This window comes from Mauremys mutica, chromosome 9 (genome assembly GCF_020497125.1).
Source record: "Mauremys mutica isolate MM-2020 ecotype Southern chromosome 9, ASM2049712v1, whole genome shotgun sequence".
Taxonomy (NCBI): domain Eukaryota; kingdom Metazoa; phylum Chordata; order Testudines; family Geoemydidae; genus Mauremys; species Mauremys mutica.
The window spans coordinates 39110211-39133813 of record NC_059080.1 but is presented as its reverse complement, the minus strand read 5'-3'; the positions used below and the strand labels follow the sequence as shown (position 1 = coordinate 39133813).

At 52.2% G+C, this 23603-nt stretch overlaps 1 protein-coding gene across 6 annotated transcripts; it reads right to left on the bottom strand.

The window, feature by feature from the left end:
• Positions 1–7: 7 nt before the first annotated feature.
• On the bottom strand, positions 8–19580 carry PRRG3 (proline rich and Gla domain 3). 6 transcript variants are annotated; one of them, XM_045029581.1, is made up of 4 exons: positions 19465–19580; positions 12259–12300; positions 4163–4323; positions 8–3569 (listed from the first exon to the last, which is right to left on the bottom strand). In XM_045029581.1, the coding sequence occupies exons 2-4, from the start codon at positions 12263–12265 to the stop codon at positions 3051–3053; spliced, it is 687 nt and encodes a 228-aa protein (XP_044885516.1). In that variant the 5' UTR covers positions 12266–12300; positions 19465–19580; the 3' UTR covers positions 8–3050. The 6 variants fall into 6 exon arrangements, 3 of the variants coding, with proteins under 3 accessions (XP_044885516.1, XP_044885519.1, XP_044885517.1); XM_045029584.1 differs by lacking the exon at positions 19465–19580 and adding an exon at positions 17413–17613; XR_006582096.1 differs by lacking the exons at positions 8–3569; positions 4163–4323; positions 19465–19580 and adding exons at positions 8589–9152; positions 11091–11305; positions 17413–17613.
• Positions 19581–23603: the final 4023 nt, after the last annotated feature.

Genomic DNA, 23603 nt, shown 5'->3' with positions numbered 1-23603 from the left:
GAAAGCTGGGACAGGGAGTGTGCACTGCAACTCTAGAAGGTCTGACAGCGCGTTCTGGTTTTAAATTGGTAGCCCTAGAGCCTGAAGTTCAACACAGCCCCTAGGGAAACCCCACAGATAATCCAGTCCATGTCCACGCACCAAAGGACTCTTAAACCCATAAGGATAAGAGTCCTCTGCAGACAGAGGAAGCTCAAAAGAACCTGCAGAATCTTATAGGGAACTTTCCTAAGCTCCGCCCATTTATCCTGTGCCAGATCCTCTGTATCTTGATCCAAGGATCTCAAAGCACTTTACATGCGATGAATTTAGCCTCACAACACCCCGACAAGATACTGTCCCTCTGGAAACTGAAGCACAGACAGGGTAAGTGACTGTCCCAAGGTCACACAGTGCCTCAGTGACAGGGCCAGGAACAGAACCCAGACCTTCTAGCTCCCCATCCTATGCCTTAACCACAATCTGCCCCACAATATGCAGCATCCATATGTTTCTGATGTTTCATAGATCTCTTTACAGTTACAGGTGACCAGAAATCATAGGAAAGAGTAGAGATTTGACCTCCTGGTTGCATATAAAGCACAGTGCTGTGAACATGGGATCTTCAACAGAGAGTCACATTTGTGAAGCTTGGTAATGGCTTGTATCAAACACGCACCATGCAGAAAATGCCTCCTACCCATATGGCCAGCCCGTCTCTGGAAACATTGTGCGGGGGGAGAGGGTAAGAGTCCACCAGCCCCGACAATTCCCTGCACACCACTTCCTGCTGAACAGAAACATTGCAAAGTACCTGAGTTGATGGCAGCACGGTTCAGTTGGCTAATCAGAGCGGCTGAGCGTCTAGGGGCTTTCTCTGAGTTATTGGCTGGTCAAAACTGAGTTCCTCTTTCCCCCACTTTACTTCACAAGAGCATGTTCACCCACAATCCCCCTTTCCCCTTTCCCTCGTTCCTCTGCTCTCCCTCATCTGTGCCTCCTGCCTCCTCTAGCTCTGCCCTGCCAGCTGTGTGAGCCCCAGAAGATAGCAAGGGGCAGCACAAGACACTGAAGCAAGTCATGCTTGCCTGACCCTGGCAGGTGCACCAGGCCCTACGGTCCCAAGTCAGCTCACCCTGACCTCACAAAGCCCCAGGGATTCCCCTCTGCCTTGGCAGATTCTGTACAGTAGCCTCAGCCCAGATCACGCTGTGGGCCTTAGAGACCAGTCTCACATCCTCACCTTGCAGAGCTGATGGTCCCACAGAAGCAAAGCCGCAGGCAGGACAAATGGACATGGGGCAGCACATCTGGGGTGGAGGATGGCAGGGATGCTGCACTGCATCTGCCTCCAGCCTGGTGAGCATGTAGTTCAATGCATCCCTTTCTTCAGACTGCACTGGTAGAGGAAGCTGGAGCATGGTGGGATGGGGAATGGGATGGAAAGACATCCTCTTTAACTGCGTCCAATTTGTGGGAGAGGCCCTGGCAGAGGTCTGGGAGGGGGAACGGGGAAGGGTCAAGGAAAAAGAGGCGTCCCCAAACTTAACGGAAGGGAAGAACCTTAAAAAACTGCCAGGACCAATCTTTGATTTGGCGTCATGCAAGGCAAAAGAACAGACCACTGCCCGCCTGCTTCAGCCATACACAGAGACAGGAGGCACAAGAGGACAATCCTAGCTCAATGCCCTCGTCCCCAATGCTACAGAAGCACCGCTCCCTAGAACAGATGTTATGAAAAGCAGTGATCATCGAGACACAAACCCCAGTCCCCACTTCTAGAGACATTCTCTACACAGGCGTTAGCCCCTCGGATATTCCCCTTCGGAAATAAGATACAGGATCACAAAACGTCTCCCTGGTTGCAGCCGCATCCTGCAGAAGATCACAACGATGCAGAATGCAGTTGGGCAGAATGAGCAGAGAAGAGGGAGGAGGCCGATATAAACTGCATCTCTCACTGTTCCAGGTAACAGAGCTAGAGAGTGGATTTGTTTCACCCCTTGTGCAAAGCTGTGCAGGGATCTCAAGTATTTGACATTCACACACACACACACCCCTGGCAAGAAACCAAGGAAAAGTAAATCTTCCAAAGGCAAAATAAAATATTAGTGCTAAACAAGTGAGCAGTGAAATAGCCAGGACCATCCCCAGAACAAAGATCCCACAGTCCAGATGCAGGGAAAAACAGGATCTCATCCAGATGTATGAACAACAGGATTGTTGAGGCACAAACCATCATTGGCTCCACTGATGGATGTTGCAAGAAACATTGAAAAGGTCCTGTCTGTCCGACCGCTGGTCCCATGTCTACAGGCGTCTCAGCGTCACGGGTGCCAGGGATAGCGTGTGCATATACAGTGGGGCTGAGGTGGGTGCCGAGGCAGCAGTGTGGCTGTTTCAAACACAGGACGACACTACACCTATTTTTTTGATTGAACACACCAACGAGAACCCCCACAGGGCCAGCGACAATCTGCCACTCATCTCCTGCTGTTATGGCACTTATGGGAAAGGGATGGCAGGGCCGTTCTCCCTCCTCGCAGCCTGGCACTCCACAGAGCATCCCTCCCCACTTCTGTGAGTGCCACGTCACATGGGCAGAGCTGCCTGTTTGGGGTGGGCAGGAAGCACCTCTTGCCCCTCGGGAAGGTTTTGTTCATCCTGCTCCACTCTTCCCACTACAAAAAGAAATGGGGCTTTGCTGGGATACAGGGAGAGGAACTCCACTGCTGCGAGATCCCTTCACCCCAGTGATCATGGGCACCAAGGAACCTAACGTAACCTGCCAGGGTGCCTCTCAGGGGCTGGTCTCCCTCCATGCAGAGCCTGTGTGAGCTGGATTGTGGCTGCAGGAGAGAGGGGATTTCCAGGGCTTGTGCCTTCTTGCATCGGTGGCTGCTCTCCGCTGCACCCCAGCCTGGACTCTGGTGCCACTCCCTCCCCCCGGTTAGGGACGGTTATTTTTGGTGAGCGAAGAAGGTAAGGCTTTTCCGTGATGGCATCGTCTAGTAAAAGTGAGAGAGAGAATTACACCAAAAGGAGGATCCAGGCGCAGGGAGTTAGCACCGCTATTTAACCAAGGCAGGGACCACACCCACTATCTCTTCGTATTTGGGCGGTGGGTCGTTGTAGGAGACGCTGGTTTCCTCGCCACTGCTGCTCTCCGGGTGACCGGTCACCTCCTCGTAGGAAGGGGGAGGGGTGGCACTAGACAGTCTGGAGAGGACGGAGACGGAGTGCTCCGGCGGGTAAAGAGTGCCTCCTGCTCTGCCTTCGGCAGGCACCCTGCTGCCTGACTCACGCTGGGACTGGCCTTCCCCATGGCTGTGAGAGGTCTCTCGGTACACCATGACCCTGGGGAGGCTGCGGCCTGCTCGGCTGGCCAAGTAGCGGTTCTGGGCGTACGAGGGACGGTGGCGCGTGGCCTTCTGCAGCTGACACCTCCAGATGATGAACAGGGCAATGACTATAAGCAGAGCCACTCCCAGGAGAGGCACCACTACATACATGGCATCTGAGCGCTCCGTGCCCTGCCCGGGGTCCTTGACGGAATATATGGAGTTGGTGTATCCTTTCCAGAACTCCATCTGCAGAGAGGAACAAACCAGCACCAGTCATAGGCATCTGTGTTGGAGCAGCGCCCCTCAGCTTGGGGGCCAAAGGAAGAGGGCAGCCGCAAGGGGCTGCTCGCTTACATGCCCGACTTCCATGCTGTAGCTGAGGTAGAATTGTTCCCACTGGTTCCCCTCCAATGGAGCACAAACCAGGGAGCCAGTACCTGAGATATCATGGGAACCAGTGCACAAGTTTCTGGGCTCTCGCTCTGACAGCAGCAAGTGGCCCAATGAGAGGCCGAGGGTGCCTGTGCTAGCACCACCCCCTGTCCTGGTTAGAATGGAGGGCAGGGAGTATGCCACAAGCATATGGTGGCAGTGCCAGCAATGCCTTGCCAACACCATGGCTCGCAGTGCAAGGACACCTGGCAGGGAAATGGCCTTGCATGGGAGAGGTGGGTAACAGAAAACTGAGCTCAGGTTTCCTGCTGACACCCAGGGAACAAACCACCTCATGGGCAGGACAATCCACTCTCTCTCCCCTCCATCTCCTTCACCACCCCCTCAGGGCTTGAGTTATTCCATCTCCTCAGGCTTTAGTTCCCACAGCCCCGCCCCCCATGTACCGTTTTCTCCTTGTTCTCGAACACCTCCTTGACCTCCTCATAGCTGCAGATCTCCTCGATGCACTCCCGCTCGATGGTGCCCTGGCGGAACTCCTCCAGGAAGCTGTTGGCCCGGGGGAAGCGTTTGAGAACTGAGTGGGCATTCTTGGCCCCCAGGAACACTGAAACACACAACACAGAGAGGCGCTGAGGACTCCCGCACACCCAGCCCCACAATGATCCAACCAGTGGCCTCTCGCTACCACAGGGCACAGGCTTCTACACAGATGGCAGCTTCGGGTACCCAGCAGCACAGGCACCCATCAGCTATGCTACACAGCCCAGTGCTAGAGTCCACCCACCCAGTCCCACTAGCTAAGAAGGCACAACGTCCTACCAGAGAGAGGGTAGAGCAGGAGCTGAGCCGCCCTTACAGGCTCTCCTGCTGCCTAGGACCAAGCTGGCCAGTGCTAGTGTGATGGAGCCAGACGGGAACCGTGCGCTGGGCTGAGGGAGGACAATGGCAAGAGAGATTCACAAGGAGAGCTTTAATAGTCCCCACCCACCTACCAGCAGAACACAATGACCTCGGCAGTGCCACATCACAGCCCATCCCCCTCTCTCAACAGCCCTGAATGCTTCAAAGAGCGTGCAGGACTAGATTGAGGGGGAAACTGGGCTGGTTGTAACTTCAGGCCCTCGGTGCTATTGTCCATCCCGCCCCTCTGCCCAAGGGAAAGCCAGTGCTGTTAGGATTCAGGGGGGAGGAGATCAGAACCCAGCCCGCAACCAACCCACATAATGCAGCTCTGGGCCACCATCCACTAAAAGCATCAGCCAAGCTCCAGGGGGATTTTAGTCATGCCTGGGGTATATTGTTCATGTTAAAACCCTGCCCTTTGGTAGATTTCACAGTGCCGCTCCCTGAATGCGGCTGAGGGTGTCCTGTTGCAATATCACCCACCTGCAGTCTAACGGCACTGGAAACCTGCGCAACTCCCAATCTGGGCTGATGCAGCCATCCTGTATCACCTGCCCTGGTTCCTTATAATAACACGTGCACTCAATTCAATAGGCTGGGAACCACCAGCTGGATTACAGGCAAAGCGCCCACTGCAACAGGGGACCAGAGCACAACTGGTACCACTATGGCACTGCCCCATTTATGGCCACAACAGGAGGAGGCAGCCCCAGGGCACAGGGAAGAGAAATGGATGGAGGAACAGGAGCTCTGTAAGCAGAGGGTCTGAGTCCTCCACTGGCAGGCTGCATTGCCGGCAACACCACCTCTGCTCAGGAGAACCAAAGCACCATGTGTCTATCTGCTGCCAGAACCAATGACGAGCAGGGACTCTCGGTTAAGAGGCGCCACTGTCTGAAGGAAGGAGAGTGGGGCTTTTGCAGCCCTTCTCTACATCGTCACCTCAGCCCATGCTGCACGTTATAGGCCAGCAGATTAGGTGGCATCTGCACCAGCGCTGAATCGTGGTAGCTGCAGCAGGGGATGATGCCAGTCTAAGTACCAACAGGCCAATGCACCTATGCTAGCTGTGCTCCCCCCCCCCACCTTATGCTGCATTACCAATCCCACGTTCCCAGCACACCACTGCAGGGTGGGAGATTCTAAAAGGCCTTCTGTGACCCCAGAGGGATTGTCGGAGATGAGGCCAAACTCCCATAGTTCCCCAAGAGCTGGCATTATTTCCAACTCCCTTTCTCAAATGGGCCAGGACAAACGCTCAGCTCAGGAATGATTCCAGCTGGAGCTTTGGAGAAGCCGTCCTAAGGTGCATCTGACAGCTGCTACAAGGTACAGGAGAGCCCCGACAGCACCGGTGAAGAGGCAGAGACCAATACCAGCATTCACACAGCTTCAGCTGCAATGCTCATGCCCGCACCCCACCCATGGCTGGATCTGTGCAGTATGCAAGGATGACACTCCGCAGACGAAATCTCACTTTGGGTCCACACCATGTCATAGACTGGGGACACCAAGTGGTTCAGGACCTGTGAGGAGCAGCAAGCAGCTGCATAACTTCGTACTAAGGACACTTTTCAGTGCAGTGGGTGTGGGACTAGCCCCTACGCGGAAGCACCAGCCCACCAGGAGGAGACAGCCAATCACCCTGCAGAAGAGTGGCAAGTGCCCTGTGGAAGCTATCCACCCAGGACAGCTATTTATCCCTTGGGTCCCAGTTTGGGGATGGGGAGTCTCCTGCAGGTGCTGGTTTCAGACTCTCGCAATGGCATGGTATTCCATGCACTGACACGTGCTAGAGCAGCCAAGGTGGCAGAGAGAATTCATGGATTTAAATAATCAGGTTGGCTCCAATCAATGGAACCTACGCGCCTATTGTGTGCTCTGTCCCAGCAAGTCAGAATGTGCTCATAGGAGGGGGTCCTACTCACTGGGGATCACAGGACGATCATGCAAACATACCCAGGGTGCCCAGAGCACACAGGAGAATGGTCAAACACTCTGGACTCTTCCAGGCGAACCCTACTCTCACTGAATGGCACAGGCAGTGATGGGGTCTCCATCTCCACAACAATTCAGGTTCACCCTGCAGGCCAACCAGTGCCTCAATTTCTGAAACATTCTCAGATGGCACAAACCCAGAGACCTGTACCCAGGACAGTGCACATTTGGGAGACAAGACCAAGTGGGTTACCAGCCGCGACACTTCACTGACTGCTGTAGCAATTATATCTGCAAATCACATGCATTTTGCAAAATCCATGTGAAAGCAAAGGCAAGGTCTCCTGTGCACAGTGGAGTGAGAGGGCAGCAGGATTTGAAGCAACTTACACACAGCCAAACTGTTACACATAAAGCAGTTGTTCATTAGCACAGCCTGCGATTTGCCCAGATAACAAGTGCTCTGTGCACACACTTCTAACTAATGGCAGGACTTGGAAGAAGGATCATGCAAACAGTTAACGAAAAATGTTACCTTGTCTTTAAATAGGAGTCATTTGTTGCTATATTGGTGGCAGGTTTCTCCTTGTTTTCATGTGACCTTCATTTTTCCTACTCTCAACTGGTATGGTGAGTGGTTTTATGGAGTATGCTACTCCAGAGGCATTGATGTGTATTAGCAATTACTGCTATGACATGCCACCATCTTTTGGTCATGATGGGATACACTTGATGGGTAACTGCATCCCTGTGGTTTATTAATATTTGCTCTGATGAGGGAGTTTATGGAAGAGAGAGCTGCTGTTGTATGGATTGCGACACTGGCAGACCAGGTAGCAGCTCATGCTAAGGTCCCCATGTCTCAACTGAACACTGAAAAATACACAGCTGGAAGCAGTCTAGCTCACCTGTGTGTTATTAAAATAGGTATTAGAATTTAATAACGTTTAGACTTTACTGATTGCTTGTGAGTTGCTGCATGCATTAATCTCACCTTACAATATGGGATACAGACTCTATAAGTAATATTTAAGCATCTGTATTGTAAGCTTCTGTGACGCTGTAAATCACTAAACAGGATAACTAGTGTAAAGTGCTGGTCACCAACAGAAGGTGTTACGTCCTGACCAAGAGGAAGGCCCATCCACACCAGATGGACTACTGTAGAACATTAAAGAGAACACAAGACATTTGTTGCTCTGCTCTCCCCCCCACCCCACCACCACCACAACCACAAAGATGAGTCATGCAAGTGGATTCTTCCCATCAGCTGAGTTCACAACTCAGAGCACACAGAATCATAGGACTGGAAGGGACCTTGAGAGGTCATCTAGTCCAGTCCCCTGCATGGGGAGATAGGAATAAAAACACCTAACAAGAAAGAACTGGATCTCTATGCTGCTTGGACTCTGGGGGGCAAGATTTTCTATGCATAAGCAAAAGATCCCCAGAGCTTAGCCTGGGTTAGCCGTAAATGACATATAGAGTTTGCTTTTTATAGAAGCTTCTATTACCTCTTGAAACTTAAGATTGTAACATTTGTATATTTATTTTTACCTGCTTTAATCTTGTAAATAACTCATTTCCTTTTCTATTTAATAAATCTTTAGATAGTTTATTATAGGACTGGTTACAAGTGTTGTCTTCAGTGTGAGATCTAAAGTGCAACTGAGTTACGGTAAGTGACTGGTCCTTTGAACTGGGGTAACCTGAATATTGCTGTGATTCTTGGTGTAAGGGACCGTCACCTGGATGACAAGACAGATGGGAGTACCCCAGGAGTCTGTCTGTGACTCCATGTTAAGGCTGTTATAGTGCCTGAGGAGTTTACACTTAATAACTGATTGGCGAACTCTAAGTATAGAACTCACAGGCAATTTGGGGTTCGTGCCCTGGTTCTTAGCAGTCTGCCCTGAGGCTGGTACTCATGCTCCTGAGTGACTGCAGACAGCTCGACATGCATAATAAAGAACTGTGTGAAGGATGTGAATTACAGTGACTTTTCTCCAGAAACTACTTTATTATACAGAGATGCAGGCCAGCTGCAATACTAGACCAGAGCAACATATTTACAAAAACAATGGCAATGGAGAGACTATTTTACAGTCATCAAGTGCATCTTGCTGGGGCCCCAGCTCTCCTATTTCTTCAGTCTTTGTGAAGGAGTTTCATGGGGAATGGCTGTGAGGGAGCTGTCCCAAGAGGAGCACCGGCCAGCTTAGCAGGGTTGTACTGAGCAGATAATGCAGGGATCGGTTGCTGGGTCAGCTTTGGCTATCGTCGGCTCTTCAGCCTTCATGCGCTGGGTGGAGGTTTCACAATGGAGCGGTCTATCCTCAAGTCATTTCCTATCTTTCTGGAAATGGCCTGGCACCAGCTCCTTGGCCTCCTGCCTCGACCCATCCAGTCTTTCAGGAGCGCATCTCACTTCCTCCTCCTCGCACTGGACCATTCGCTCTGAACTCCTTTGAGTCTCCCAAAATAACAAGCCTGTTCCCCGCTTCTCCTGGACCTCAGGTTTGCCAGCCTTTCCACCGCTGTGCAAGCCGGCCCGTTCCCTGCTCTGGGACATCCACGGTGCTGTACTGGCTTCTATAATGAAAAGAAACAAATAAGAGCTTCAGTAAGTGAAGCAAAAGCTCGATCATTCCTTGGATCACCAAGGAACACAATGGAAGTGTCTGCTCTAGCCCAATTTCGAATGCCAGTGCCTCCAGAATTCACAGCTGTTACAAGAAGGGTGGAGGTGCTAAATCATTGGAATGAAGGATAAGGAAGGGATGGGGAGCTACTGACAGTCAGTATAACCACACTACCAAAGGCTACTTATCAGGCAAACAGGAGCCTTGGAGACGTCTGTGCTGATGGTCTCAGCAAGAATAAGCAAGGGATGTCAGAGCAAGGGGGGAGGCTGGCAGGTTGGCCCTGGAGTCACTCGAATGGACACTGGGGGACAGGCTCAGAGAAAGCAGGGGCTGCGTGAGCTTCTACAGCAGGGGTGGGCAAACTTTTTGGCCCAAGGGCCACATCTAGGTGGGGAAATTGTATTCAGGGCCATGAATGTAGGGCTGGGGCAGGCGGGGTTGAGGTGTGGGAGGGGGTGTAGTGTGCAGGAAGGGGCTTAGGGCAAGGGGTTGGGATGCAGGATGGGTGCGGGGTGCAGGAGGGGGCTCAGGGCAGGGGGTGCGGAGTATTGGAGGGGGCTCAAGGCACAGGGTTGGGGTACAGGAGAGGGTGTATAGTGCAGGAGGGGGTTGGAGTGTGGGCTCCGGCCCGGTGCCACTTATCTCAAGCGGTTACGGGGTGGCAGCGTCACACAGCAGGGCTAAGGCCCCGCGCCACTCCCAGAAGTGGCCAGCATGTCCGGCAGTGGCTCCTGGGGGTGGGGTGGGGCAGGCAGTTCCGCCACACACTGTCCTTGCCTGCGGGTACCACCCTCCCCAAAACTCCCATTGGCTACGGTTCCCTGTTCCCGGCCAATGGGAGCTGCGGGGGGCAGTGCCTGCAGGAGAGGGCAGCGCACGGGGCCCTCTACCCCCACCTCCCCCCCAGAGACCGCAGGGATGCAGCACAGGGCCAGGGCAGGCAGGGACCCTGCCTTAGCCCCTCTGTGCCACAGGGCTGGCAATCCTGATGGGCCAGATCCAGCCTGCAGGCCATAGTTTGCCCTCCCATGTTCTACAGGGTAAAGGGGAATAAGCACTGCCTCCAAACTGGATCGGGGCGGGGGGCGATTTTCAAAGGCACTAAGACCAGTGAGCCCCACTGACTGTCAACAGCAGGGTGTGCCCTTGAAGACCTCCCTCTGTACGCTGGAGCACAAGCGTCATGAAAGGTTTACAGACACACAGGAATAAGGATTGAGGTTAATTGGTATCCACAGTAGATTTCTTTCAATGCATTCAGTGCCTGACAGCAGGTAGGGTAAGCAGTAATTATCCTGGCAGCTCCCATGGCCTGTGTTAGCTCTACATCACTTTGCTATCAAAATATGCCAATGACTGTCTTTCATGCATTAATCAGACAGAACGGCATGTGATTGAGGCCAGGTAAGAGCAGCATGCTAATTGGATGCCATGGCCCAGGGGCCAACAGATGCAGTGCCACATAAATATTTAGCCACAGCAGCCAAGAGGTAGCTTCCTGCCACCCAGGTCTTATTTGTAGGCTTAAGCTCCAGTTTGTGTTATTTTTGTTTCCCCCCCTTACTTTGCCAGCTTCGAGTCCAGGCAGATGCCACTGCTCAGTGGCTGCTGGGTACGGTCACCCTAACAGTAAACACGGCTCATACGGCCAGAAGGGCATTGAGCAGGGTTACTGAGCAGGAAGCCAGAACTGGGGAATTACTGGGGAAGGCCTGGTAGCTGTGGAGCCAGGGGGAGAGGTGGGGCCTTCCACCCTTGTCTGAGGCGACAAGTGTCTTTTAAAAAACAGAAATGGCAGCATCCATAAGAAGCCACAAAACTCTTCCCCCTGCACCTGCACTCAGCCTCCTCACTGGCACAATACATATAACAAAGAGCTGCATACCTGGTACAGAGCAGCCCTCGTCCCCTGGGTCCTCCTGCTGGCTCAGCTCGACCGCTGTCTCCACTGTTGGGTCTGGATCCTGGCATGCCTCAAGCAGATCCCAAGATCCCAGCAAGATCCCTGGCCTCTCCCAGTCTGGCTTCAGAACCAGGGCTATCATCAGCTCTCAGCGGAGCACCGCACACAGCCTCTGTGCCATGCAGCAGCACATCAGGCTGCACACAAGAGCGAGCAGGGAGGATTCAGTGTAGCTCTTTAAAGATCAAACATGCTTTTCCCACCCTGCTATTATTGTCTCAGCTTTATCATAATGAACCATTGGGCCCTCTATATTGTCCCAGCACAGCTTGCTAGTCCGAGTAGCGGCCATTGCAGTGGGTTACTTGGCTGTTCACTTACATAGCGACTGCAGGGCCTGGGTCACCTCCCCTCCAGCTAGTCACCAATTGCCACAGCACTCTCAGATCTGCCCCAACCATGCTCCCAGGAAATCCTCCTCAGAGCCATGCTGGCGACTGGAGCAGAAAAAAGTCAAATTGCTGCTGAAGAAGTGGATTGTTGTGAACACAGTGCACAAATGAGCGCCACCGCCTGGACAGCACAGGTAACAGGCTCCAAGCCAAATGGCCCACTGTGCCACGCAGCATGGAAAGCAGACCAGGCAGGCTGTGACCAGTACATTGTGGGAAGGGCAGAGTAGGACTCCGTCCACGAGTGGGGCTATTAGGCCAGCAATCCATGCCCACTCTGGCTTGGTAAGGTAGTGAGAGCAAGGCAGAGCCAAATGGTGGCATAATTAAAAATGCACAGTTGGGTGGGGGTGGCTGGTGTGTTACAGGTGTGCGAGAGGGACCAGCAATTCACCCAGCTGCTCTACTGGACACCAGACTCCGACTCTGCAGCCAGGGAACACACAGCGAAGAGATGTGCAGGAAGAGATAAAGCCATGCCTCAAGCCTCTGATCCTAGAAGGAGCCATGACACTGCCCCACCTCTGAGACCCAAGACAACACAGACCATTCCCTACCATCTTCTCAAAGAGGAGGCTACGAGCCCCTTCCCCCACCACGTGCAGGAGACCCGTCCCCCCACACCTCTTCCTCCAGGAGGGGTGGAGAGACCACGCTTGCCCCTCCCTGCCCTTGAGCCCTCATTGGGAAATACTTACTTGCCATGCTGCCTTGCTCAGATACTCAGGGCTCTCACCTACCTGTTGGGAAGAAAATGGGAGAGTCATGGAGGGCTCAAAGTCGCAGGCCCTTGGTCACATGAGTAGCAGAGACTGATCCATGGGGAAAGACGGCTTTTTCTGGAGCCTGGGCAGCCTGCTGCAGGTCCCAGCTGAGCTCTATATACCCATCGTCTCTACAGGAAACTATGACCCACCCAATACTGCCTCCAGGCTCCTTAGGTACACACCACACGTCACAGAATGGCAGCTGGCCCTCACCAGCTCATCTAACCCACTTTCAGCCCTCCCACCCAGGGCCATCCAGAGGATTCAGGGGGCCTGGGGCAAAGCAATTTCGGGGGCCCCTTCCATTAAAAAAAAAGTTGCAATATTATAGAATACTGTATTCTCGTCGGGGCCCCTGCAGGGCCCGGGGCAAATTGCCCCTCTTGCCCCCCCCCAGGCGGCCCTGCTCCCACCCCACATATCCATTCGGCATCTGATCTGCCCCAAGATGCTCTGTCTTGAAGCCGGGGGATATCAGCCGCTCTGCATAACCCCAGAGTGCCCAAGAAGCAGGCCACAAGGCCTACAGGGATTCTCATCAGTCAGCTCAGGGCATCTTTGTCTCTCAGTGAACAGATATGCCCCACTTCAGCAGAAGAGGGTAAAAACACCCCCATGGCTTCTGCTCCATCACATCATGCAGGGGAGATGTAGCACACTCCGGTCCCCACACATTAACTGGCTGCCTCATATCATCTAGCCTCAGGCTGGCGGGCGAGAGGCATAGAGCATGCAGGCTTGCAAAGTGCTTTACAACCTCTCCCCACTGCAGCAGACTTCATAGTTCACTGCCAGGCTACGTCCAACATCCGCTGCCCTAACATTAACTACCCTTCACCCCAAGGCCAGTGCCTCTTACGTGGCCAGGAAAGCTCTGCCAGCCAGTCTAAACCCACAGTGTGCACTTTGGAGCCTTACTGGTCTGAGAGCTTACAGCCCAATCCTGCAACCTGCTGAGGCCAGGTCTACACCACAAAATTTTCCTGGAATAGTTATGTAGGGCAGGGGTGTGAAAAAATCCACACTGCTGACCAACACAGCTAGGCTGCCAAAAACCTCCATGTAGATGCTGCTATGCCAGCACGAGTCCTTTTACCAGTATAGCTTATGTAGTTTGGGCTGGTGGTTGAACCATACCGGCAAAAGATCTCTTTATGCCACATCTCCTCTAGGCGGCTCTACTGGCATAGCTACTGGTATAGACTCTCTAATATAGACTGCTTGGGGTGTTCTCAGCTCGCTAAGGCAGTCGGAATTGAGGATGCTCAACCACCTCACAGAATCAGGCCCTTGAAGAAGAGAGTTTGGACACCTGGGTGCATACAGAACCATGTCCATAAAGTGAAAGATGAGCCAGATGGCCAGGAGCCCAGAGCCGAGCCAGAGGACGAGAAACAAACAAGATTTCTTCACCCAGAGGTGCTAGATCAGGGGTCAGCAACCTTTCAGAAGTGATGTGCCGAGTCTTCATTTATTCACTCTAATTTAAGGTTTCGCGTGCCAGTAATACATTTTAACATTTTAAGAAGGTCTCTTTCTATAAGTCTATAATATATAACTAAACTATTGTTGTATGTAAAGTAAATAAGGTTTTAAAATGTTTAAGAAACTTAATTTAAAATTAAATTAAAATGCAAAGCTTTCAGACCAGTGGCCAGGACCCGGGCAGTGTGAGTGCCACTGAAAATCAGCTCGCGTGCGTCTTCAGCACACATGCCATAGGTTGCCTACCCCTGTGTTAGATCAAAGCCGATCTCCACAGCACACAGATACTGTACTACAGGCTTGAAAACTGCACCTGGCACCGGCTAGCTTTAGGCTGAATACACCAGCCACATGAAGGAAGAAACACCCCCTTTACCCCTGCCCACAGAATGTAAGCTGTTTGGGGCAGGGACCATCCAGTCTGAGGTTGTACAGCACCTGGCACATAGGAGCCCCAGTAATGGATCAGGGCCCAAGGCACCACTTCAACACAAGTTGAGTAACAGTAATATAGTAATAGTATCCCCAGCTGCTAGAAAGAGAGGGTGCTGGAATGCACTGCTTGGGGGATTGAGCAGCATGCTACTCTATCCTTCCCCCACCTCCCCGCTACTGCTATTCTACCCAAGCCCCTCAACAGCCTCCAATTTATTTATTTTTGAGCCCTTCTCCTCCATGAACAGTTCCAGTGGATGGTGCTGCTGTTCACAGCTTTCCCGCATACCTGCAGAATGACAACTGTTGACTGTTTCACTGCTGCTCAGCCTACTGCATAGCAGCAGTGCAAATGAGAAGAGTTCCATTAATGCTGCACGGCAAAACTAACGGCACAGTCGTGGTGCTACAGCTGTCAGCAAACTCAGGAAGGCAATACTACATTTGGAAGGTTAACTTGCCGTAAAAAATGAAATCACATTGTGTAGAAGTGTCTGGTGTCCCTCCACAAACAGGAGCCATTTCCTATCCACCAGTGACAAGTGGATCCTTTAGACTCTATTCTACCACCACCTCCCCATTGTGCTCTGCTAGCCAGCTCAAGCCCATGATGCATCATTACAGGAATTCCCTGCTTTTCTCCCCCCATCTCAGATCTGCACAGCAGAACCCATCCCCCTCATTCTGACCATGTAATACAGTGGCACAATTCCACCCAGGGGCTCTAGTGACACTGCAAACCAGAGAAGTAAAAAGATTCTCACTGGACTTTACTTTTATTATGGGGTGAGGAGAGAAGAGGAGAAACAACAAGAAATAAAAACTACACTAGTCTGAGGTCCAGGATTAACAATACTCAGATCTAGATCAATCCTTAAGTAGCTCAACGACAGTTTCTAAGCCCAATTACTTTACTCACCAGTGCCAGAAATAAATGTCACATCTCTTCAAAACCCAGGAATCTAAGGCTTCCAGTAGCACAGAGCAGTTGTTTCTCACCCCAATGGAGCAGGGAGTAGTGAACCTTGCACACAACCTCTTTTTGGTTATTACTAACATTTCTATCCACCAACACCACAACTATGTCTTACATGATTTTAGAAGCTGTTGTATCAAGAATGGTTAGACACAGAATATAAGTCTGAAGCCATATGGAATGCACATTTCAGTGGCCTAAAGCATTCATCTCTAGCAGTCTGCAAAATATTGACTGCAAAATACATGCTGGAATTAAAGTGAGGATGAAGGAAGAAAGCAAGATAACCTGATTTTACAGTCTGCTATCTCACATAGCACCAGGGGCTAGGAAGACAGACTGGACCAATATAGATGCTTTCAACACTGGAAATTTTTTCTAAGCTCTGGTTAGCCAAACAGAGAAAACTGTGGTCCCTAAAACATTGATGTGACACAGGTTGAGAACTTGTAACTATCCAATTGGATCTTCTATGGACTATAACGTGGTCAGTTGCATCGGCTATAATCAGAGGTTGCTTTGCTCTGGTTAATTTTTGCTTATGTTCAGTTTTCATTAAGAAATAAAAAAATGTGTGACAACAGGAGAGGGTTATACACAAACCCTCATCTTCATCAACAATACTTAGAAGGGACAAGGTGGTCTACAATCATTAATTTATCCTCACACAAGTCAGTGGCAAGAGCTGGGATTAGAAATCAGGAATCCTGGCTCATTAGGCCACATGGTGTCAAGTATCAGAGGGGTAGCCGTGTCTGTTGCTTTTTACAGATCCAGACTAAGAGTCCTGTGGCACCTTATAGACTAACAGATGTATTGGAGCATAGGCTTTCGTGGGTGAATACTCACTTCGTCAGACGGTGTGGGTATTCACCCACGAAATCTTATGCTCCAATACATGTTAGTCTGTAAGGTGCCACAGGACTCTTTGTCGCTAGGCCACGTGGTGTCTCTGATGAACAGCGGTGTACACCCCTCTTCAGAAAGGACACATTTCAGGGGGCAGGGGTATGAGTGTGTGGGGAGAGGAGGGGGATCATTTTAAGAAGAGCTGATATTTTAAGTTTAATTGTAAGCTTGAGGCCAGGCTGGTAATACTTGAACTATGCATGCAAGGGGCCAGCTGATGGGATGCAGGTCGTGTGAGGAAGGCAAATATATTCCTAGCACAAAGGAGTAGGGCTATTAATCCAATGGAAAAATAACCTGGCAGATATGAGCTTCAATATTCATGTGTATACTATACACATGATTGGAGTGCATGTATCATAGCAGCAAGTGACATAGATTATATATAAATACATTTATATTCAGGGCATGTATTTCAGCAAGTGACAGATCATATATAAATACATTTATATTCTAGGCATGTATTTCAGCAAGTGACATAGATTATATATAAATACATTTATATTCTGGGCATGTATTTCACATTTCTAAACACACCAGCATTATAGGCACCCATACAAAACATAAGGTCTGGAACACAAAATACTCCACCTCAAAGGACACTGAAGAGTTAATTTTTTCTGCCTAAGGATACCAAAAACCTAAGGAACCCAAACCCCGAGCCCAGCCTCAACACCCACCCGATCGGTTCCCCTCCCTCCTTCTCCGAACAGTGTTTTCCTCCTCTATAAATACACCATCAATAGGAGGTTGCCATGGCAATGGTGAGGAGGCGTGAGGTATACAGCAATAGCGATGCTGATGCAGTCACACATTCGTGTCTTCCAGATCTCGCAACCCCCGGGCTCCCCCCACCCAACGATGATGCTGAGGAAACCGTGCTGGTAGACTATGGTGTCCTCTGTCTCTAGCAATACAGGCAGACTTTGCGTGGGTATGCGGTCTGGGGGAAGGATGTACACAGACAGAGAGGTTAGCCAGAATCCCCGATCCTCTTGCCAGCGCAGGAGCGGGTTGTGGGATTCCGTAACACCACTGACGTGTGGTGGCACGTCGGGAGGCTGCCGGATTGCTGGGCGTCATACCACCAAGGATGCCAGCTGCTTCGCAAGTTCGAAGAACTATTTTTGTTTTCAAAGCCAAGATCAACACATCGGGGAAAGCTCCAATTCTCAGAGACCACAAAGCCCCATGGTGGCCAGGATGCCATCCCCACAAACCAATCCACAAACCCTCAATCGAACCAGAATTCATCCCCACAAACCAATCCTAAAACTCACCAGGTTTGGAGTGTATGCTCGCAAACAGCTGTGTAAACTGATACGTACCAGCCAGGCACCCTCCACCTCCTGGACCTGCCCCAAATCCTACTGTAGCCCCAGTGAACACACCTTCCCCCACATCCACAGCACCCACACACCCTAGCAGATACTTTCCCAGCTCCTCGGAGCTTAGCACTCAAGTACTGATTCGTTTCACTCTTCCCTCCATTGCCATCGTGCTTCTCCTCCCTCCCACCCTCCATCCCAATCCCTCTTTCCTTCCCCACCACTTCCCTGACATTCTTGCCTCCCTCCTGATTCCCAAAGGCAGACTCAACCCCCTTCCTCTCTACTCCAGTGCCCAAAGCCCCAATCCCACCCTCCCCTTCAATCCCCTCTTCTGGTACTGTCCCTCACCCCTCTTCTAGCACATCCCCTCAGCCTCCAACTCAGTCTCTACTGCACCCCCAATTCCCACAGCCCTGGCTTGTCTCCAGCTCCTAAAAATTCATACTACCCTGCCCCTCCTCCCCCCTTCCCTCCACTCCCCAGTGCCCCCACCCCAGACATCCATCTCATTCTTCCTCCAGCCCCCCTTCCCCATACCCATGCCTCTATCCACCCCCCATCTCCGCTCCTCTATCCACCCCCCATCCCTACAGGCCCCCTCCCATTGTCCTCTCCTCCCCCTTTCCTCTAGCCTCCTGGCCCTTCTCCTCCACCTCCCCCATTTCCCCACCCCCTCCAACCCAAACCTACACCCCCACCCCCTCCACTACCCTCCCCCAAACCCTTCTCCTCTCATCCCCTGCCCCTTGCTCTATTCCCCCACCCCATGACTCTATCCTATGGCCCTCCCCTCTGTCCCAGCCCTATGCACCCTAAACCCCACCCCTTCTCCCCTCTGCATGACCCCTGCCCACCTACCCCATACCTCTCCCCCCTTCTCCCATCCCCATCCAACCTATACCCCTCCCATCCAACCCTTCTCCCCTCCCCATCCAACCCATCCCCCTCACCCCTATCCAACCCCATACCCCTTCCCTCCACCACTTCTCCCCTCCCCATCCAACCCATACCCCTCCCATCCAACCCTTCTCCCATCCCCATCCACCCCATCCCTCTCACCCCTATCCAACCCCATACCCCTTCCCTCCACCACTTCTCCCCTCCCCATCCAACCCATACCCCTCCCATCCAACCCTTCTCCCCTCCCCATCCAACCCATCCCCCTCACCCCTATCCAACCCCATACCCCTTCCCTCCACCACTTCTCCCATCCCCATCCAACCCATACCCCTCCCGTCCACCACTTCTCCCATCCCCATCCACCCCATCCCTCTCACCCCTATCCAACCCCATACCCCTTCCCTCCACCACTTCTCCCCTCCCCATCCAACCCATACCCCTCCCATCCAACCCTTCTCCCATCCCCATCCACCCCATCCCTCTCACCCCTATCCAACCCCATACCCCTTCCCTCCACCACTTCTCCCCTCCCCATCCAACCCATACCCCTCCCATCCAACCCTTCTCCCATCCCCATCCACCCCATCCCTCTCACCCCTATCCAACCCCATACCCCTTCCCTCCACCACTTCTCCCCTCCCCATCCAACCCATACCCCTCCCATCCAACCCTTCTCCCATCCCCATCCACCCCATCCCTCTCACCCCTATCCAACCCCATACCCCTCCCCTCCACCACTTCTCCCCTCCCCATCCAACCCATACCCCTCCCATCCAACCCTTCTCCCATCCCCATCCACCCCATCCCTCTCACCCCTATCCAACCCCATACCCCTTCCCTCCACCACTTCTCCCCTCCCCATCCAACCCATACCCCTCCCATCCAACCCTTCTCCCATCCCCATCCACCCCATCCCTCTCACCCCTATCCAACCCCATACCCCTTCCCTCCACCAACCCATACCCCTCCCCTCCACCACTTCTCCCCTCCCCATACCCCTCCCCATTTTCCCCGCCCCATGCACCCCATACTCCTCACCATGACCCCCTCCTTGTACTTCCCATTACCCCCTCGCCTTGCCCTAGTCCCCACCCCCGGTACCTCATGCCCGCCGCAGCTCCGGGCTCCCCGCGCGCGCACACACAGAGCCGACGGCTCCGCGCCCGCCCGCCCGGCGCAGCCCAAGCCTGCAGCCACCAGTGTCCACCAGGGCAAGGGGCGGGGTGGGGCGGGGCCGAGCCGCCCTTCCTGTCCAATCACAGAGCGGGGGCGGAGCTGGCAGACGTCTATGGCCAATAATTCAGCCGTTAAGGCGTGAGCGCTTCATCTAGTCTGCCCAATCACAAAATGGGAGGGGAGGGACGCCTCTCCCACTGTGACCAATCACCGTGGCAGAGGCGGGCCTTGCCGCCTGCTGTGTCCACTCAGAGGGCAGCCTTTGAAGGAAGGGCCGTCCCACTTCTGGGTTTGAAGGCCTCTGCGCCGCAGGGTGCTCTGGGAGCTGTAGTCCTAATGGCTGGGTCATGCCAGGACGCTGCAGGGGCTTGGAGTGGGCACGAACCGGTGGGCGGCATCTCCGCCCGTTGCGGCTCTGATGCGCCCCTCACCGCAGTGTCTGGGCCCATGATCGCACCAAGCCAGGGCCTTGTGTGGCTTCACCATTCATGTTCAGCACCACTCTTCTCCACTTGCCCCAGACTTGGAAGGAAGTTGCTCCCGGTGGAGGCCTGCCTGGCCCGAGAGCTGCTGGAGTCATGGGGAAGGGTCCCTTTGCTATAGGCCGCAGCTGAGATCCCAACCCCGTTGTGCCTTGTGCTGTATCCACACAGTAAGGGACAGGCCCTGCCCAGAGAGCTCACAGTCCATGCCGACAGGGCAGTTAAAGACATGGGGTGAGATGGGCCAGGCTTCACCTTGCTGACAGGCAGTAGCGCATCCCACTGCCAGCTGAGCTCTGACCCCAGAAGCATTGGTGCTGTTGCTACCAACAACAGAAAAGGGCTCAAACCAAACACTTCCGAGCTGCAAAAGTTGGTCCCAGCAACCACATGTTGCAGCTTATAAATAACTAAAACGATGATGACTGATGATTCTCTGTACTTCTACAGTGTCTATCATCTAAGGCTCTTACAACAACACCAGGGAGGAAATGGGGATAAACTGGCCACAAATAAACTTAGGCTGGAAATCTACTTAGGCTGGAAATCTAACCATCACATGAGGGAGGTTCCAGAACAGCGTCCCAATAAGGACTAGTTTTAAAATGGAGCTTGGTATATTTATGAACAGGATAATATGAAAGAGCTGCAGAATCATCCCTTGTGTGAGGTAGCTATCCTGGGAAAATCTATAACGGGGTTCAGTACGCTTTGGCAGCTGTCTAGGTTTATGGGTTTAGCCTCAAGATCATCCCTGATGTCCTGTTTTTTTGCACCTCAGAGGAGCCAACCCTACCAGTCCTTTGTTCCTAACACTACAAACAGCCATTCACTCATGGCGTAGGAGTCACATAAGACCCAGCTTGATTCTCAGACTTTAGGTGGAGACTAGAGTGCAGGATTCTCTTTTTGACATATAAAATGAGGCCCTTACTATGGGAGTGCAGGGGACAGGGTCCACACAACTGTAGCTAAGGCCTGGTCTTCACTGGGGGGGGGGGTCGAACTAAGGTACGCAAGTTCAGCTACGCGAATAGCGTAGCTGAACTCGAACTACCTTAGTTCGAACTACTCACCCGTCCAGACGCGGGATCAAAGTCCGCAGCTCCCCCGTCGACTCCGCCACCGCCGTTCGCGGTGGTGGAGTTCCGGAGTCGACGGGAGCGCGTTCAGAGTTCGATATATTGCGTCTAGATGAGACGTGATATATCGAACTCAGAGAAGTCGAACGCTACCCACCGACCCGGGCGGGTAGTATAGACGTAGCCTAAGAAATATTGATTTAAAGGGGAACAGCAAAGTATTGTTTAAATTGAGGGTATCAGTGATTGATGCATAATATGGAGATCATAAGCTGCCTATTAGCTGGAAATCAACATTTTCCCTAGACGAATCAAACTGGGAGGGATCCATGCTCTTAAATGACAGAAGGAAAGGTCTGTGAACTCGAATGGGCTTTGCCAACTCAAGAAATAGCTCAAGAGGTTCACATAATCTCCAATCCTACAGTAAAATATTAACTAAAGTGCAACACGCCTAATGTCCACCAAGTGTCAGTAGCTGCTAATATTTTGAAAAGGCCTGACCACACCATAATTAGGATGGGTATCAATTAGAGGTCCTGGAGTTTTCATTACAGTTTACAAGTAGCATAGGTTTTTGTTTGGAGGCTGTGTTTTAGAACTGGGACCTTTATAACAATACTAATACCTATAAGAACATAAGAACGGTTATACTGGGCCAGATCTATGGTCCATCTAGCCCAGTAACCTGTCTTCCAACAGTGGCCGGTGCCAGATGCTTCAGAGGGAATGAACAGAACAGGGCAATTATTGAGTGATCCATCCCCTGTTATCCAGTCCCAGCTTCTGGCAGTCAGAGGCTTGGGGATCTGAGAGTCAAACTGGGTTCTTCCTGGCTCACGGATCCCCAGCAGGATTAAAGATTATGCAGCTGGAACGTAGCCGACAATAGTATGGATGATCCTTGAGCCAGAACAGATTCAGAGCTCGGATGGTTCTGCAGGGCTGCCCGTAAAAGCTCAGAGGCAGCAGCTATGACTTGGGAAGGGCTGACACCTGAACTTGTACCAAAACCACAACCCTGCTTTGGAGTCCCACCTCTTGTTATTTCAGTGTAGGTCTGTGAATGGACACCTGTTTCACCTGTTCTGATTCACTCCTGACTTAAGCACACTCAGAAGAAGGCACTTTGACTCTGGGATAAGAGTGCCCCTCCCCAGGGTTTGTCTACATCAATGGCTCTCAAACTTTTGTACTGGTGACCCCTTTCATATAGCAAGCCTCTGAGTGTGACCCCCCCTTATCAATTAAAAACACTTTTCTATATATTATAAATGCTGGATGTGAAGCAGGATTTGGGGTGGAGGCTGACAGCTTGCGACCCCCCAGTGTAATAATCTTACAGTCCCCTGAGGGGTCCTGACCCCCAGTTTGAGAACCCCTGGTCTACATGCACATTGCACCAGTCAAACTGTGGTGGGGTCCCATTGCAGCCACTTTAGTTAAGCTGCTGCAAATGTATGCGTGGGCCTAGCATTGGGCATCCTCAGCAGACATGACCCTCATCCCTTCTATGAGCCTGCTCACTCACCCTAAGAGCCAGCCTGAAAGAGGGGCAGGTGGGAGTAGGGAACAGGTCTGAGGAGATAGGGGCTTTGGATGTTCAAACAGCAAATATGTTTACCCCTCAGTCAATTCACCAGCAACTTCTAGCAGCGTGACTAGAACTCGGATCTCCGGATTCCTGATGTAGAGCTTTAACCACTAGCCAGGGGTTGGCAACCTTTCAGCAGTCATGTGCCAAGTCTTCATTTATTCACTCTAATTTAAGGTTTCACGTGCCTTTTTAACGTTTTAGAAGGTCTCTCTCTATAAGTCTATAATACAGAACTAAACTATTGTTGTATGTAAAGTAAATAAGGTTTTTAAAACGTTTAAGAAGCTTCTTTTAAAATTAAATTAAAATGCAGAGCCCCCCCGGACCGGTGGCCAGGACCCAGGCAGTGTGAGTGCCACTGAAAATCAGCTCACGTGCCGCCTTTGGCACGCGTGCCATAGGTTGCATACCCCCGGGCTAGACCTTGCAGTCACGCTATTAGTTCAGCGAGTCACATTTAGTTTTGTAGTGAAGAATGGGCAGGCCTGGTTCCCCTCTGTGGCTCTGGGCCGTGCCGCATTCGGCCACTAGATGGGGCTATTTAAGCAATTTCACATCTACTGAGAGTTTCCTGTCCCTGAATGCCACTGTGGATTCCGCTCTGAGCCCGGCCGCATGGCAAGGCTGGTGTAGTGGCGGGCATTGGCACCCCCTGCAGCCTCCTCTGGCCCCGTTAGCCTGCAGGGCTGCACTGTCCTTGCCTGAGGACACCTGCCCCCAAGTGCTAATGGAGAGGGTGCCCCAGGTCAGAGCACAGATTGGCACCTGGCCTGGCCAGCAACGTAGTCCTCACCCCACCCAGAGACTGGCTGTCAGCCACCTGCCCCCTGCAGACAGAGGTGCAGGTCGGAGACGCCATAATCTTGTGCCCGGCTCCAAGGACAGCAGTCAGACCTTGGAGCA